Source organism: Paramisgurnus dabryanus, chromosome 3 (assembly GCF_030506205.2).
Source record: "Paramisgurnus dabryanus chromosome 3, PD_genome_1.1, whole genome shotgun sequence".
Taxonomy (NCBI): domain Eukaryota; kingdom Metazoa; phylum Chordata; class Actinopteri; order Cypriniformes; family Cobitidae; genus Paramisgurnus; species Paramisgurnus dabryanus.
In genome coordinates this window covers 44,798,999-44,817,266 of record NC_133339.1, presented here as the reverse complement: position 1 = coordinate 44,817,266, position 18,268 = coordinate 44,798,999, and the positions used below count along the sequence as shown (strand labels likewise).

The 18,268-nt window shown below is 45.2% G+C and overlaps 1 protein-coding gene across 1 annotated transcript in view; it reads left to right on the top strand.

Moving 5' to 3' along the window:
- LOC135744760 (5-hydroxytryptamine receptor 3A-like) overlaps positions 1-18,268 on the top strand; it is a 58,038-nt gene that overhangs the window by 24,062 nt on the left and 15,708 nt on the right. The window contains exons 5-6 of the mRNA XM_065263069.1: positions 16,027-16,196; positions 16,424-16,554. Coding sequence (XP_065119141.1) covers positions 16,027-16,196; positions 16,424-16,554 — 301 coding nt within the window. The remainder of the gene's footprint in view (positions 1-16,026; positions 16,197-16,423; positions 16,555-18,268) is intronic.

Here is an 18,268-nt window from a genome sequence, read left to right as displayed (position 1 = left end):
AGATTCCTTACAGCTGTACTACTATTGCAGCAATTAAAGCAGTTCAGTTTTAACTGTAAAAATTATAAAATATCTTTTATTTCTTACATTTTAGAGCCTTTTTTGTTGGTTAAATTAAGGTTTTTGATAATGACCAAGCGGTTAGCAGCCGACAGCTAACGTCATTTTGACGACTTGTTTGATCAGTTCAGCCTCTCAAATCAAGACTTCACTTGCCTACAATAACATCTATATAAAATATATATTTTCAGCATATAACAATGTTAGTTTAAATGTTTATTATCAACACACTATTTTTTTTAAAGCGGAGGGAGGCTGCTCTGTTGCTCGCAGTTGCGGCGGGGTGCAGAAAAATAATGAAAAATAATGAATCAAAACAAAACGAAATAAAACGAAATAAACATGCAGGTTGCCTTACCTTACACATTCGCTATGCATCAATAAAAATTCAAGGCTTTACCATAGAACATGGTTATTCGTGTATCCAACAGTTAAACTAAGAAAAAAAGTCTCTCAAACAAGAAGAAAATGACACCGCATTTTTACATGACTACAGAAAGAAGTCTTTTATAGATTATGCGCAGTATTTAAGGTTTTAATTCAGTTCTCCATTTTTCACGATGCACTGAAGGTCCTGCTGCTGGCGAAGACGCTAAACACCGTTGCAACAGGTGCATTGTGAATGTGCGTAGTGGACACGTGCGATAGGTTAAACGTCTTTTAAAATTTATCAATGTCTCAACATTTGTTTTAATTAAATTAAAATATAAAAAGGTGGAGAAGCCTAAAAAATCCAGAGGCCTGGCCGCATATCATCTGTGATGTTAAAATTTGTCTGAAACCCGACCCGAGGGGCTTAAAAAGGCTGAAATGCAGGGCTCTAATATATATTTATATCAAATTAGAATTAAACTGAAATAAAAACAAATTATGGCAATAATTTTTTTTAAAACCCCTTGCTGCTCACAGTGCTTATTGACACATATCTTTGGCTAATTTACATGATAAGCGATCCCTTATTGTTTTCTGTGTCGTGGATGGTCGGGGATTTTTTTATGGTTGCGGCTTCAACTTTTGAAACTTTTGATATTTCACGTTTGGGCGGAACAGGATCACAGTTTGCACAAGACGTATCTTACCTGATCAGCATCACTTTCCTCAAATCCGAAATATCCAAACAATGTAGGTAGGCCTATATGACCCTTTTTGGGAATTAAACATACATATTTCTGCACTTTCTTCTTGTTGCTCTGCCTTTATTCTCGTTCAAGGTGAATGACCGTAAATCTTGTGATGCTAACGTATTTCTACCATAACACAGACTGCGCTTGCAAAAACACTCGTTTACTCTGACTCCGCCCATAACAAACACATTGCTTGATTCTAGACTGTCTGTTTTGTGCTTGGTCTTTACACATTAATTGTGACGATTGTCATTAAATAATCGTGGGGCACGCATATCGTTATCATGATAAAAATATGATTAATCGTGCAGCCCTACCAGCTAGCCAACTCCGTTTGCCATGAGAAGTGGTGGAGCACACAGACTGCCATCATTTGACTCCGTTGGTCGATCTGGTCCAAGCTTCTTAATCCTTTATTTATTCATCAATTAAATACCTTGTATAGGGTGATTTTGTAAGGATAAAATAATATTTTCCTTCATCTCAAGACATTTCACTTGCTTTCACTGATCAGTACTGTAGCTATCAGTTAACACAACACTCTGCAACGCGGTTATGAGACTCTGAGAATGGTCCAATCACCAGAGATAAAAAAAATTTTAAACAATATTGATTCGCTTACAACATAAGTGGGAGGATTTGCGGCGCACAGTCCTGCCTGCAGGGCGGATCCGAAACCAGCGAATTAGAGCTCAACCTTGTTAGGTTTATTCAATTTACCTTAACAACAATTAAAACACATCAGACCAAGAATAAAGGTTTAAAACTCGCGAGGGAAAGAACCAGAGAGTTCCCTTTCAATACGGTTCACTTCGCATTGCGTCAGTTTGCTGACGCTATGGGGGGAAACTCCTGTTTACTCCGTGATTGAAGCCTATTGGTTAACGTCTGTAGAAAATACAGACCAATGACGTTTGAGCCCGCGCGGGGGCGTGGCACACGTCCCTATATAAGCCGGTGAAATACGTCAAGAGCTCATTACTTTTCTCCTTCAGCGCGAACCTTCTCGCTGCTCCGAAGAAGAAGCCCTTACTCGCCGTCGATCCAAGCACTGCAGCGGACTACAACACACCAGCGTGTTCCCCTGCCGCTTTCCGGTGAGCCTACAAGAGTATCTAAAAGAGCAGAAGCGCGTTGAGATAATGTCGCTTCGGCATTGCGGCTCCTGCCGAGCCCCTTTGCCCGTGGAGGATTTCCACAAAGAGTGCGTCATCTGTCTGGGTCCTGCCCACGCCGAGGCCGTACTCACTGAGGCGGGCTGCGCCCACTGCGAGCTCCTTCCTATCGCGGTGCTGCGCTCCCGCCTCGATATCTTTAAACGGAAGGCTTCCCGTGCTCTCCCGCCTAAACAGCAGCGGAGCCGTGAAGCTGGAAGACACCCTGAGACCGAGTCCACGCCGGCTCATCCCCCGCGTGCTCTGTCTCCCCGCCGTCATCCTGTCACCTTCGCCCGTGAGGACTTACGCCCCCTGCCGAGTGCTAGCGGCATGGTTTCCTTTGGGTCCGGTGACAACTTGGAGATGATGTCATCCTCTGAGGAGTTGGAGGATTGGGCGGCTTCGGATGACGACGCCCACGCAGCCGCCGCCGATGAACCTACCGAGTCGCGTCCTCACGACTCTGAGCTCATCCGCATCTTGACGCAAGCTACGGCGGAGCTCAATATCAAGTGGTCGCCGCCGTCAGAGCCTCAACTCAGCCGGTTGGACGAGTGGTTTCTGCAGCCCGGGCGCCGTCAATCATCCCGCCAACGGCAGGCGCCGTTTTTCCCTGAGGTTCACCAGGAGCTCACCAAATCCTGGCGTGCTCCCCACTCCACCCGAGCTCAGAGCGCCGTCTCCCACGTCCTCTCCGTAGTGGACGGCGCCGACGAACACGGCTACTCTAAGATGCCGCCGCTCGAGGAAACTGTCGCCGCCCATCTCTGCCCGTCTTCAGCCGGCGGATGGAGGGCTAAGTTGAACCATCCGTCGAAGCCCTGTCGCCTGACATCGACCCTGGCGTCGAAATCCTACGCCGCCGACGGACACGCTGCATCCGCTCTCCATACGATGGCGGTACTGCAGGTATACCAGGCAAAACTCCTCCGTGACATGGACGAGTCAGGTCCGGACCCATCGACCTTTCAAAACCTGCGCAGCGCGACTGATCTGGCCCTTCGCGCCACTAAAGTCGCCACTCAGGCTGTAGGAAGAGCCATGGCCAGCCTGGTTGTTCTGGAGAGACATCTGTGGCTGAACTTGACGGAAATCAAGGACACGGACCGGGTTGCCCTTCTTGACTCGCCCGTGTCACCGTCGGGGCTCTTCGGCTCCGCTGTGGAGGGGTTCACCCAGCGCTTCACTGAGGCACAGAAATCGTCGCAGGCTATGCGGCATTTTCTACCGAAACGATCTGCCTCAGCGTCTGAGACCGGCCGCCCAAAACCGCCGCCAACTCAACGCCCTAAGCCAGCACCAGCTCAGCCCCAGCCGAGAGCTGAACCGGAGGTCAAGCGCCAGCGTCCTGCACGACCGGCTGGCCCGCCTCGACGCCGCGGTCCCCGTCCTAGGATTACGCTGGACCCGACGCCGGCACCGCCTCCCTGAAGAGAGTCTGAGGAGGAAAAGAGGCTCTGGTCCCGCTTCGGCCGGCCCGCCCTCGAAAGTTCTGCGTGTTTCAGTCCCCTCGGGCGCTGGACACACCCTCGCTGTAACAGCGAAACACAAATTTTTACCTTTTCACAAAAAGAGCAAATTTCCTCCTCTGTACACACAAACACACACACACGGCTTAACGTCCATAAGCATATCGACGCTCGCCGTCAAATTTCACGTTTGGCAATCCACCCCCGGTATGCCGGGCTGGATTCTAAACGTAATCCAACACGGTTATTCACTTCAATTCGCCCGGAGACCACCCCGGTTTCGCGGCGTTCTCTACACCACTGTCCCAGACGATCGTATACAGATCCTCAGGGAAGAGGTGCGTTCTTTATTACTAAAAGACGCGATAGAGACGGTCCCGGCGGATCAAAGCGAATCAGGCTTTTACAGTCGTTATTTTCTCGTTCCAAAGAAAGACGGCGGCCTCAGACCGATATTGGATCTACGCGTTTTGAATCGCGCTCTTGCCAAACGGCCATTCAAAATGCTTACAGCCAGACGAATCATGGCGTTAATTCGACCGGGCGATTGGTTCATATCAGTGGATCTGAAAGACGCTTACTTTCACATTCCGATAGCGCCACGTCACAGGCCGTTCCTAAGATTCGCGTTCGACGGGACAGCATACCAGTACAAAGTTCTGCCCTTCGGATTATCTCTGGCACCACGCACATTTACCAAATGTGCGGATGCGGCTCTCGCCCCTCTCAGACAGAGCGGCATCCGCATATTGAATTACCTCGACGATTGGCTTATTCTGGCACAGTCAGAGAGGGAAATTACTGCGCACAAGACCGTTGTACTCCAGCATTTGGAGAATTTGGGGTTCAAAATCAACCTCCAGAAGAGTTTGCTCACCCCCACGCAGCGAATCACGTTCTTAGGCACGACGCAAGATGCGGGCATGGCTTACACAGGAACGCGCGCTCACGGTCAGACGCGAGGCGGCATCGTTCAAAGCGGGTTCACATCTCCCTCTCAAACGATTCCAGAAAATGCTGGGTCTGATGGCAGCAGCATCCCCACTAATACCGTTGGGAATGCTGTTCATGAGGCCGCTTCAGTTTTGGTTGAAAGCGAAAGTTCCGCCCCGTGCTTGGTTGTCGGGCCGCTTATTAATCAAAATCACGTACAGCTGCGTGAAAGCGCTTTCGATATGGACATCCCCTCACCTTTTCCTCTCGGGCACGGAGCTCGGCTCCGTGAGCAGGAGGAAAGTGGTGACTACGGATGCGTCTGCGACGGGTTGGGGCGCTCACTGCGACGGCGAGCTCGCCTTCGGTGCGTGGAACAACCAGTTGTCTCAGCTACATATCAACCACCTCGAGATGTGGGCGGTTATCTTAGCGCTACGACACTTTCGACCGAAACTCCAACATCAACACGTTCTAGTGCGGTCGGACAGTATGACGGTGGTTTCGTTCATAAACCACCAAGGAGGGCTGAGATCTCGCTCCCTATCCAGGCTGGCGAAACGGCTTTTATTATGGGCTCACGCGAACGTACGTTCGTTAAAAGCGACTCACGTACCGGGTGTAGCCAATACGGGTGCAGACATTCTCTCGCGCAACGGTCCGCCGCCGGGAGAATGGAGACTGCATCCTCAGACGGTCGAGAGAATATGGACCGTCTTCGGCCGGGCGGAGATCGATCTGTTTGCATCAGACGAGAACGCGCATTGCCCGATCTTCTTCTCGAGACATCACGATGCCCTGTCGCAAGCATGGCCGGCGTGTCTTCTGTATGCTTTTCCTCCGGTGGCCCTGTTACCACAGGTCCTTCAGAGGATAAGAGAGACGAAATGCGCGATAATTCTGGTCGCTCCGTTTTGGCACAATCAACCGTGGCTCCCCGACCTATGGCAGCTGAAAACATCAGCACCATGGCCAGTACCGCTGAGGAAAGACCTCCTATCTCAGGCGAGAGGGACGATATGGCATCCACAGCCGGAGCTATGGAATCTACACGTTTGGTCTCTGAACGGCAACCTTCACGCCTTTCAGGACGAGTGTTAAATACTCTAACTGAAGCTAGGGCCCCATCTACCAGGCGCCTTTACGCTCAAAAGTGGTCTATTTTTTCTGATTGGTGCACGACGAAAGACTTAAACCCAAACACCTGTGAAGTGGAGCATATTCTCTCCTTTCTGCAGGAAATGCTGGACAGCGGTCGCGCGCCCTCGACGCTTAAAGTGTATGTGGCGGCGATAACGGCGAATCACGCCCTTATCGCCGGTCGCACCGTGGGAAAACATGATCTAATCATTAAATTCCTCAGAGGCGCTCGCAGACTACACCCACCGCGACCTAACACGGTCCCGTCTTGGGATCTGTCCACGGTCCTGAAAGCGCTGCGCGGTCCCCCTTTCGAGCCCCTCGAGCAGGCTGACCTGCGCGCTCTCTCGTTTAAAACCGCTCTCCTCCTGGCGTTGGCATCGGTTAAACGAGTGGGCGATTTACACGCGTTTTCAATTGACCCGTCGTGTCTGGAATTCGGTCCTAACGATAGCAAAGTGATCCTTAGACCGAGAGCGGGATACATTCCTAAAGTTTTGACCACGCCATTTAGAGTTCAGGTGGTTTCACTTCTCGCCCTTCCAACGGCGGACGGCGAACAAACCCCGAACACGCTCTGCCCCGTCAGAGCGTTAAGAATATACACGGACCGTTCTGCCTCATACCGCAAGTCAGATCAGCTGTTCGTAAGCTTCGCACAACATTCCTTAGGTATGCCGCTCACTAAACAGAGGCTATCTAAATGGATCGTCGAAGCCATTGCTTTGGCTTACGCCTCCCTGAATGAACATTGTCCAGTTGGTTTAAAAGCTCACTCCACGAGGGGTATGGCTTCATCTTGGGCTTGGTCTACGGGGATTTCTATCGTTGACATTTGTAACGCGGCCGGCTGGTCCTCGCCGTCTACGTTTGTCAGATTTTATAGCCTGGATGTCCCTGCCTTACAAGCACAGGTCTTATCGGCTTAATGATTCACGCGATTGCGTTTCTGTATGCCTTCACGGTGCGTTGCTAGCTCACCGTCATGGCTACCTATTAATAAATCATGCACAGCTCGCGGCGCGCTCAGGGAACCCGCCGTCTCGTGCTCTATTGTATATGCATCATGGTGCGTTTAGAAACTTCACTGTATGCGTATTACTGTCTCATATATGGTGCTTACACTTGCGCTCGCTAGAGCTATGTATATGCTGGGTTAGGGCCACATGCAGTGTCTCTCCGGTAAGGGCACCTCAGTCCGTTGTGTATGCACGGCGGGATGGGATTACGTTCCCCCATAGCGTCAGCAAACTGACGCAATGCGAAGTGAACCGTATTGAAAGGGAACGCTTAGGTTACTCATGTAACCCCGGTTCCCTGAAATAACGGGAACGAAGCATTGCGTCGCTGGCCGTGCTACAAACGTCTACGCAGCGAGTGTTATTCGGCTGCGCGCTTCAGTCGAATAATAATGAGCTCTTGACGTATTTCACCGGCTTATATAGGGACGTGTGCCACGCCCCCGCGCGGGCTCAAACGTCATTGGTCTGTATTTTCTACAGACGTTAACCAATAGGCTTCAATCACGGAGTAAACAGGAGTTTCCCCCCATAGCGTCAGCAAACTGACGCAATGCTTCGTTCCCGTTATTTCAGGGAACCGGGGTTACATGAGTAACCTAAGCGATTCCTCTTTTAGAAATGCTCAAGCTGTCTCTCTCCGTTTCTTTGTCTGCAAGCTCATTTTTATTAGATGGGTTGACACCCAAAAAAAGATAAGTGCAAGACAACATACGTCATGAATGTAACACGCACATACACACACATCTAAAAGCATCTTTAAACTAGACTATAGAAAAAACTGTGTTCTTAATAGATAAGCAAAACTTTCCACCACCCCAAACTAAGAAAGGTGGGGGGTGTTAAAACTTAGCACATATTCTTATGTTGCTATAAGGAAGAAGCAAAGTATTGGTTACAAAGAAACATATCCATAAATGGTAATAAAATCATTTTCTCCAACAAACCTCAGGTCACTTGTTTTTACCCTTTTTACTGACCTACATAGACAATCATTAGGGATACGCCCCAGACACACAAACATGACACACACACAACAAACTCACTTTTGATTTTTAAATGAATTATAACATGACTAACAGTGAAATAGTACAACTAAATGATTTTATTTTGTATTAGTTTGCACTATATATTTAACTTTTTAGTAACATGTTATAGTAGTTTTCCTATCTGGCCAACTTTAAGGGGGCGACGCCCCAGCACCCCCTAGTGACCAGCCGCCACTGTTCATTTCGGTTTTCAAAGCAACTTCCTAAGAGAGGGTATGCACGTGACGTCACCTTCGGCGAAAGTGCCTGCGGTTACGCCTACAGTGTGGCAAAAGACAGAGCGGCAGAAATTGGAGTACAGTGTGAAATCAGGGAAAACGCGACTAAATCGGAATCAGCTGTTGTGCGATAGACTGTACTTACAGATTAACAAGAATTCGTAGCTATCGTTTTATCATTTACCAAAAAAACACCGAAAGGAGAAGTAAATTGATCGTTCATTCCAGCATCCACAGACCACAGGTGGGTTGACAAGTTGCTAGGGTCACAATCAAGCAAAGGTTTTACTTTCTACTTAAAAGTATTTTTTTTCAAGTATTTGTGTTTTGTTTTTCTTTGGAAAACATACATTCCAAAGCATATTATCACAATTTGTATTCTATTACATTTCATAAACACAAGTTTTTGTTTTACATTTAATATTTAAAGGTGGAAAAGAGGATGTCTGTTTTATACATTTTTGCAATATTACTTGAAACTGTCTTTACTAAATGATAAAAGACTATTTATTAGGTGCACTGAAAGTAATAATATTAATATACGTCATCTGTGCACAAGGTCATCGCACAGGGGCGTAGCCAGTAATGGGCCAGGGCGGCACTGGCCCGCCCACATAACTCCCTGGCCCGCCCAGGCAAGTTTAACCAAAATAGATTTTTAGTTTATTTTTATTATTCAAATGTATTTAATAAAATATATTAACATAAACCGGCTTTATTATTGACTGGTGTGTGTTTAATTTGCTTTCTAAATAAAATGGAATTGTTGAAGCAAGTTGTAGGAAGCTTCCGAAACGTAATTGGTTGCTTGGTTGCTAGGAGTTCTGATAGATAGACTCTGTGGGGGGCGGCGGCCGGCGGGCTCTGGCAGTCTGCCAGCTAACTTTGCTAACTGCTTTTTTCGCAAATATTAACATTGCCACAATAATGGCTAAAGTTTCTTTAATGTGTTATTTAAAAAAGCAAGATTTGATGAAGAAGATACGCCACTGCCTCCATCTACCGAGTCTTACCAGCCCAGTTCTTCAGACGCTGGTGGCGCCGGCTGCCGCTTGCTCTCTGGCGGCAGTTCCAGTGCTCTCTGCCGGTCAGTCTGACACAGGTTACCCGCCGATCTAACTGCAATTGATGAACCACCTTCACAACCCAATTTGCATCCATGAGTTACTACCCGCCTCAACAACCTTTTGTTTTTTGAAAAAGAACTCTGTGACTCTTTGGACTATAATGAGATCATTTATGTTTTCAACATCAAACCCAGGCGTTTGCGTCTTGTTTTGAAGAATTAAAACAACAAAGGTAGGCATGCTGTTTAACTAATTTCTGGCACAAAAGCTTAATTTCCACCACGCTGATTGCACTGTATATGGTTGATTGTGTTGTTATTTATTTCAAACCGTGCTCTGCTGAGAGTTTTCGTCATTTCAATTTATTTTTAGCCTACTTTATTTCAGGTGAACTGTTTTTGCACTGCTGACTAGCCTGAATAATCCTGGTTTGTCCAGCCTTTATTGAGCTCTGTTGGTTTAACATGTTTAGACAGTGTTTTATTATTTACTTCGCCAAAAATTGAAAAGTAAAGATGTCACTGTTTTTGCAGTTTGTATATTGTTTTTTTCCACTCTAAGGTTTAATTATTATTTAAGTAATTTTATTCTGATAAACTATAGGCCCACTCACTTTTGCTCCGGCCCGCCCAAAATACAATTTCTGCCTACGCCCCTGTCATCGCAATCATCATTGGCCCTCTGGCTTGTCAATCACTGCCATTACGATCCTTGTGAGATACGTGCGCGCTCCAGTAACTTTACACAGGCGGCGCATAGCGCATGAAACTCCATCTTAAGTTTCGTTTTGTTTTCATTGTCGATCCTGCTTTCCTCCTCGAATTTGCACCATGGAAGAGAAAACCCCGAAGTAGGATGCAAAAGAAAGACTTTTTTAAAGCCGCTGGGAATAGGAGAAAATTGTCAGAAGAACGTAACTTAATGTAACCTGAGTCGTTAATGGAGAAACATTTAAACGCTGGAGAGCAATGAATGAACAGAGAGGTGTCAAGACAGACGCGCAGTTCGCAAAAATTCTTCTCAACAGGTAACAGTGATTATTCTTTCTTTGTGGATGTAATTATTGTTGTACTGTTATTCAGGTATATTGACGTTGTTATTGTTCTGTAGTTGTAAAGCGCGGAGCTATGGGCGGGCCTGGACGGGCCTGGGCCCGCCCAGATTGACAGCTGGCCCGCCCAATCAGAAATGTAAAAAAATACTACTCTGTATAGTTAGAAATGGATACAACTTCATATGGTGTATTTTATCTATTGCATGTTATGTTAAAAACAGTAAAATTATAAGTAAGCCTGATAACTATTTAAAAACTATTATAAAGAAGTTGAATGTTGCGTTACATTATGGTTCTAATGAGAAAAATATTCCCGAGCAGCTTTCAGCAATGATCACTTTGATAACTTATTTTGCAAGCAAGTGGAAAACGTATTTTGAATAACAACACGTTATCAATATGTGCTGCGCGCTTTCCTCTCAATAACATAAACACACAACAAATATGACAGCGGGGTAAAAAATAGAAAGAAAAGATCTGATCACAGTGATGTTGTTTGTTATAGCCTACGAGCTCTCTAACTCAACTCTATAAGTCACGCCACGTTTATTGCTACACTTTATACAATATAGCCTATTGCTTTTAAGCAACAAATAGCCTATCATAACTACCTATAAGCCTACTGTGTAACTGAGACATTAATTTAAGAAATCTGTCACGGCCGGGGGCAGAACCAAGGTGACTAAAAGGCCACGCCCCTCTCTAACTTCCATCTCGAGGAGGTTCCCAAGACCACTCCAATGACCAGACAGACAAGTATACTACAGTTTAAAAGTATAGCTTTATTTAAATAGTTAAAAGAAGAAGGGGAAGGGGAAAGGGCAATTAAAACTAATAAGACTTCTTCTCGCCTCCAGGGCAATTTGGACCAAGGAATGGGGACAGGGGCTCCTTTACGGCTTGGTCCTTGAATCCGTGGCGCCCTCCGTTCCTCCTGGAGGCAAAACAAGTAAAACTCTGTTAGTGACTTGATTTTAACACGGGACGGCAACTAGCCTGCTTTTTCATCCGTATCTCCTGCACTCTTAGGTTTTTCCCTGTGGGGGCCCCTCGCTCTCTTCGGGACGGTGTAACAAGGCAAAGGTAAGTATTTCACTCTCTCTCCACAGTTCGTTTCTTCCTCCGGGTGTGACTGTAACACAGACAGATTAGCACATCACACAGGTAAGTTACTCACGGGGCTTGGACTGTCTCGTTCACTTTGAGGCGGTACACTAGGACAAAGGTAGGTATGTCACTCTCTCTTCACAGTTCGTTTCTCCCTCTGGACGTTGCTTTAAGCACAGACAGGTTAACACATCACACAGGTAAGTTACTCACGGGGCTTAGGCTGTCTCGTTCACTTCGAGGCGGTGCACTAGGACAAAGGTAAGTATTCCTCTCTCTCTTCACAGTTCGTTTCTTCCTCTGGACGTTGCTTTAAGCACAGACAGGTTAACACATCACACAGGTAAGTTACTCACGGGGCTTGGACTGTCTCGTTCACTTGGAGGCGGTACACTAGGACAAAGGTAGGTATGTCACTCTCTCTTCACAGTTCGTTTCTCCCTCTGGACGTTGCTTTAAGCACAGACAGGTTAACACATCACACAGGTAAGTTACTCACGAGGCTTAGGCTGTCGCGTTCACTTTGAGGCGGTGCACTAGGACAAAGGTAAGTATTCCTCTCTCTCTTCATAGTTCGTTTCTTCCTCTGGACATTGCTTTAAGCACAGACAGGTTAACACATCACACAGGTAAGTTACTCACGGGGCTTGGACTGTCTCGTTCACTTTGAGGCGGTACACTAGGACAAAGGTAGGTATTTCACTCTCTCTTCACAGTTTGTTTCTTCCTCAGGGCGCTGCTGTAAGTACAGGTAAGTTTATCACATCACACAATTTAGTTATCCACGAGGTATGGATTTCTCGTGTACGTTGGACAGTGGGCTTTCGCACAACGTTCGTGCACCGTATACCTTCACCCGTCTGCTTACGCCTCAGGGGTGTCGTGGGGACGGCTGGGTCGAGTGCTACGGAGCCGAACGCTTCCCGGGCTCTCCCTCCTTGCTTGGACAACTGGGGGCCACGAGCTGGGGCGAACTCTCGATGAGGCTCCGCACACACCAAGGGCTTCTGTGGAATAAATCTAAATACTACCGCGACCCAAAATCCTTACAGTGCACTTAGTTTGCTACTCACTTGGACGTAGCGCTGGGCTTCACCACTGTCTGCTTTCGAAAGTGAGTTGGTTAATGATGACACACAGGGGGCCGAAAGGTCTGAGCTCTTCTTCACACGGGGCGCGAGCCACGACGTGTTATCCCTTCCTTACGAGCCGTCCGAGGCGGGGGCGGTTCTGGTCGCTACAGACACAGCACACACAGCAAGCTTGTGTAAACACCAAATGATAAGTTCACTCACCCCACAGCACTCGACACACTCTCACGTGAATTTCTGGACTGGACCACCTGGCCTCGGCCGGTCAGTGAGGCTGGCTGGGCATCGCCCTCACCGCAGGAGAGACAGTATAGTATATAATAGAACACAGTCAGCACAACCCCTGTATGTTGTTTGCTACCCGTTTGGCTCACCCACGCTTCTTGTATCCGCAGGGCCAGACGACCTACAGCATCAGCTCCCAAGTCGTTCCCGTTCGCACTTCCGGTTGTCCCACAGCTCACCCATGCTTCCCTTCACAGTGGGGCCAGGTACCTTTAACACACTCAGAATACACACTAGCAGCCTTTTGTCAATACAGCATACACATGCAACAGAGATTACTCACTCGTTGTTTGATCTCACAACCTGTTCGTACTTCCGGTTGTTCCACGGCTCACCCACGCTTCCCTTCACAGTGGGGCCAGGTACCTTTAACACACTCAGAATACACAATAGCAGCCTTTTGTCAATGCAGCATACACATGCAACAGCGGTTACTCACTCGTTGTTTGTGCTCACAACCTGGGGTTTCACTGCACTCATTGATTCTAAATCATCACATCCACAAGTAAATCCGTCCACAAATCTCTTCACCTAGTCACCTTTTGCCTCTTCTCTTCCCCAAGGGATCGACGTGGATCACTACGGCGGCTTCCACAACAGCAAACACAGCGTGCACAAAGTACACCAACAGCACACATCTGATGTCTTCAAAGGCCTTATTGTACTCTGCTTTCTCCTCTGATCAGCCTATCAGGAATCGCCGTGTCAATCGCCCCCACCTGCGTGTAATTTGGCTTGATTTAACGTTCGGGAAAACCCCGGAAATCCCGGTGTTTAGAGTTAGTTGTCCGGGCGGAACCATCGTCGGGCGGAACCCATCTTCCACACTTTTGGTTCCGCCCTCACAGATCGTCACCTGGTGACAAATGCATTAAAAGCAGAAAGATGTAGGCTGCGGAAATATAGTGGGTTCACTTCAATCCACACCACAGACGTTCTTGGTTTGCTTCTTATTTATTAAATCAAGGCAATTGTTTGATTAAACATTGATTAATATTAAAATACAATTTATACAAAACGAAATTCACTTTAAAGAAAGTCTTTCTACAAAACAAACCTATACAGGGCTCGCAAAATCGCTACCCCGACGTCCCGGGGCTATGGCGAATTCCTGTCGGGCTACAAAATGTATCTGCATTTTAATATGCAATATAAAAGAATACACAGTATGATTCTATTCTTTAAAATGTAGTGAAGTAAAAAATTTCCAATACAAACACCCTAATAAAGCACAAATGCTTGGAAAATGTAACTAAGTATTGTCCATCTCTGCTATTAAATCATCATAATTAATCATCTTAGTGCGTGCGCGTAAGCGCTGTGGCGCGCGGCGACACTTTGATAACATTTAACTTAGCCCCATTCATTCAATGGTACCAAATAGAGATAAAGTTAGAAGTGACCAAACACATCAACGTTTTTCCTATTTAAGACGAGTAGTTATACGAGCAAGTATGGTGGCTCAAAGTAAAACGTAGTGCTTTTCTAAGCGAATTTAAAAGAGGAACTATATTGTATGGCGGAATAGCACTTTTGGGAGTACTTCGACTCGGCGTAGTAACCTCTCCCTCTCATTATGAGGCTAAATGCTTTTTTTTTTACTTATTTTTCAGGCTAAATGCTATCAAAGTGTCGCTACGTGCACGCACTAAGATGATAGAGGTATGTATCAACTCTTCTTAGTTAAGGTAATAACATAGTTTAATATGGAAAAAGGATAGACTTCCTTTAGGTCAAACTAAATTCTATTTAAGCTGATAATAGTCAGTTTTACTGGCATTTTCGCATATTTTTCCTGGAGCACATGTCAATACTGTTTAAAATAGCAGAGATTTAGTGAAACAAACTAGAAAGAAAATTACAATAGTATCAGAAGCATATATCAGCACAACGCTGCCTCTCTCTCCTCTCGTTCGCTCGCTCACGCGCACACGCACGCACACGCACGCGCACACACACTGGGCGCGTGCATCAGCTTGTGCATGAAGGCAAGAATGTGATGCGATTGCATCCTTGTAAATTTCGGAAGTTTACACGACTGAGCTGCAGCGGGCAGGCATAAGATTTATAAAAACACATATGAGAAGAAACGTGTTTCACAATTACTCATAATGCCAATTTTCTCGTGGAGGCATGGAGCAGCATGAAAATACACAGTTAACTTATGTGCGATCTACCGGCATTGCCTTTGCGATCGACGTATTGGACACCCCTGGTTTATCATTATCCTATCTCTATATTAATATGACCATGCTGGTTTCTATTGCTCATTCGTGTATGTTGTTGCCAGTTTACAGGGCGATGTAATCTAATGGCTGTTTGTTTCCAAGAACTTTTAGGCTGAAATAAAGCCTCTTTTTATTTACATTACAAATGCCTAGTATGTCTATTTTAATGGTCGCGGGCGCGGGGCGGGTTGTAAAAATAGATACTGTGTTGCGGGGCGAGCCAAATATTTCATAAAAGCGGGACCCGCGGGTTGGAAAAAACACCGACCCGCGCATCACTACTAGTAACGTAATAGTCACATCTACTGGTATATTAACATCAGGCACCCAGAATTGGCTCTGTTGGTATAATTAACCACCCAACAACTCCTTGGCATTTTGACTTACAGACACCGCTACTAATCTCCAACTCAAGGCTCTTTCTGCCTCTCGGTTGCGTGCGCAAGCAGTGATGATGTCACAGATGTATAAGAGAAAGTAGAAATTTTAACTTATGTCATTTCATTCATTCACTTCGCACACATATTATTATTGCTTTAAGGGGTTTATAATGTAGTGCTGTAGTTCATTTTGAAGCCATTATCCATGCATTTCAGAATAACGTATTTGGTTTCCGGCACATCCTTAATTATGATTTAATAACAGCCAAATGTCAAAAGACCAACTAAGATAAACAATGATCACTATAATGAAAACATCATCAAGAACTACAGCTAAACCTTTGTTCATTGTCAGTTTGTGCTTTTGTAAACGTCAAGTTAAGGTTTTGAAATCTATCTGATTTGTAACCAAAATCCAACATTAGCCAAAAGCTGTTAATGTCCAACATTCTTTTGATGTTATAATTGGTGCCAGGTGGGTAAGGCAGTGGTTCTCAAACTTTCGACATGCAGTGCACCCCCCTTGTGTAAAGTGCACCCCTTCTTAAAAAACTGAGCCCCCCAGTTTGAGAACCACTGGGGTAAGAGTTACTTGATTTGATTTAAATATCTGTATGCATACATTTGTTTTGTTTATTTATTCAGCATCAAGACAGAGTTTGCATCAGAGTCTCCATATGTCACATTAAACTGGAATGGCTACTTTGTCAAGGTTGACATTTTATCTTTGACCACTGTCTGTAGCATGGACTTGTACAGATTTCCCTTTGACACACAAACCTGCGACCTAACTCTTCGATCTTTATCACTTAGAGGTAAATCTAAAAGGTTCACCCAAATATAAATAATCTCTCATAATTTACTCACCCTTATGACGTCACAGATCCTTTCTTCATAGGTACAAATAATTGTATATTAAACTGGCATCATGTTATTTGAGTCAACATAGCAAAGCTACAAAAAGCACATCCATTATTTAAGTAATTCATAATGTTAATAAAATTCTAATGATTATTCATGATTTGTTTCAATTTACCCACAGATAAAATAGTATTGGGAGACTGGTCCAGCGTATCATACCAACAGTCACTTCAGATCCCAGGAGAGTGGCAACTTCTAGATGTAATATCACAGGGCAATCATGAAGAAACCTATGGACATTTATTATTTCAGGTACAGAACAGAGGGCACATCATTAACTATCATGATGCTAATAATAATACTCATATTTATAGTTATTCACTTATCATTTATTTCCTGTTTACAAGCTCATTGCTGTGCAGCAATTTTAAAGGAGGGGCTTTTGATCATTAATAATTAATTATATTAATTATTAATATTTTAAAAACATTCTCCACCATCCCAATTAAGGGAAACAAATGCGCACTCAAATGTAAAGTACTTACAATGGATTGTAATCAATTATAAGTATGTTGATCAAATAAAGGTCTTGGCCAACACTCGTCCAGCGAATGTTTAGTTAGACACTAAAGACTAGGGATGCCACAATTCTCAATACATTATTGAACCATTCGGTTCGACCCCCACGGTCCAATGTGAATTGCGGTTTATCCATTCAAATCTGTCAGTTTTATATTCCCTGCACTTTTGTTAATGTGCGCGTCCACGTGATCTGCACGCTTACAAACGCCACAGCGAGTTGATATCCAGTCACTAGCTGCTTTAGCTCAGCTTGAACTCTGCTTGCAATGCTGGTATCAGATTTCATTCGCGCGCACACACACCCAACAGAACTACGACAACAAAAAGAAGCAGCACGACTGTCTTTTAAATCTGAGGTGTGTATTAATTATTTGCGCGTGTAGATTACATACAACATCAATGTAAAGATGCAAATTCATGTGAGGCAATGCGAATGACGCCAATTGGGCTTGTTATTGATGCAAACGCACGTTATTTGCCTCAAACACGTCTTCCGCGCAAGTTGAAAAAGTTCAACTCAAGAAGAGATTGCGCCTGATTCTAAAATAAATCCCACCAGTAATCTTGATTGAGGAATGCATTTTTGGTTTCTACACAGACAGCATGATGTTGGATTTAACAGTAGTGCAGTAAGGTATAGCCTTCATTTACAATGTAAAGTTTACAGGTACCTGTATATAAAATGGCCAATTTATGTAATGTAATGAATTCACATGTCCCCCAGTTTGAATAGGATATCATTTTTATATATCTTTATTTAATTATATCTTATATTATTGTATCAATACACTAGAAACAGGGCCTGAAATTAACACCCGACCACGCGCCAAATGCGGGAGGATTTTGCAATTGGCGGGTAACACTGTCAATCTACCAGCCACATTGGCGGGTAGCCAATGCGAATCAGTGATGCGCGGGTCAATGTATAAACATTTTTTTTAACTCAACCGACTGACCGCGGCCCGAATATCATTAAAATATTTTTGGATGACTCGTAACCGGCAACCGCTCATTTCTTATCAACCTGCGCATATCACTGATGCAAATTGAGTGATTCATTGAGAGGATGCGACTGCTGTTTCGCAATGTTCATGCGATTGGAAAGAAGATGAGACACTTCTCTGACTACGTTTGGATATGCGAGTAATTATTAAACTGTTGGTGAGATGGGATGAGAATGCAATGCTGACATAGGCTACAGCATAATCGCAGTTGCACAGATGTGTAGTGCTGCTGTGACGGATCAGAACTCTTGATGTGTAAACTTTAGAGAGAGTTGCGCTACTGTGTCTAATACTGTAGTACATTAAAATACATTTTGCGAATAGAGTAATGAAAAAGAACGTATGTGAGGTGTTTTTGTGCGCAGTTTGTGCCCCCTCTGTGTGCGCGCGCAGGTTTAAGGGCACTCAATAGGGCACATCGGAGAGACGCGTTCCCAAAA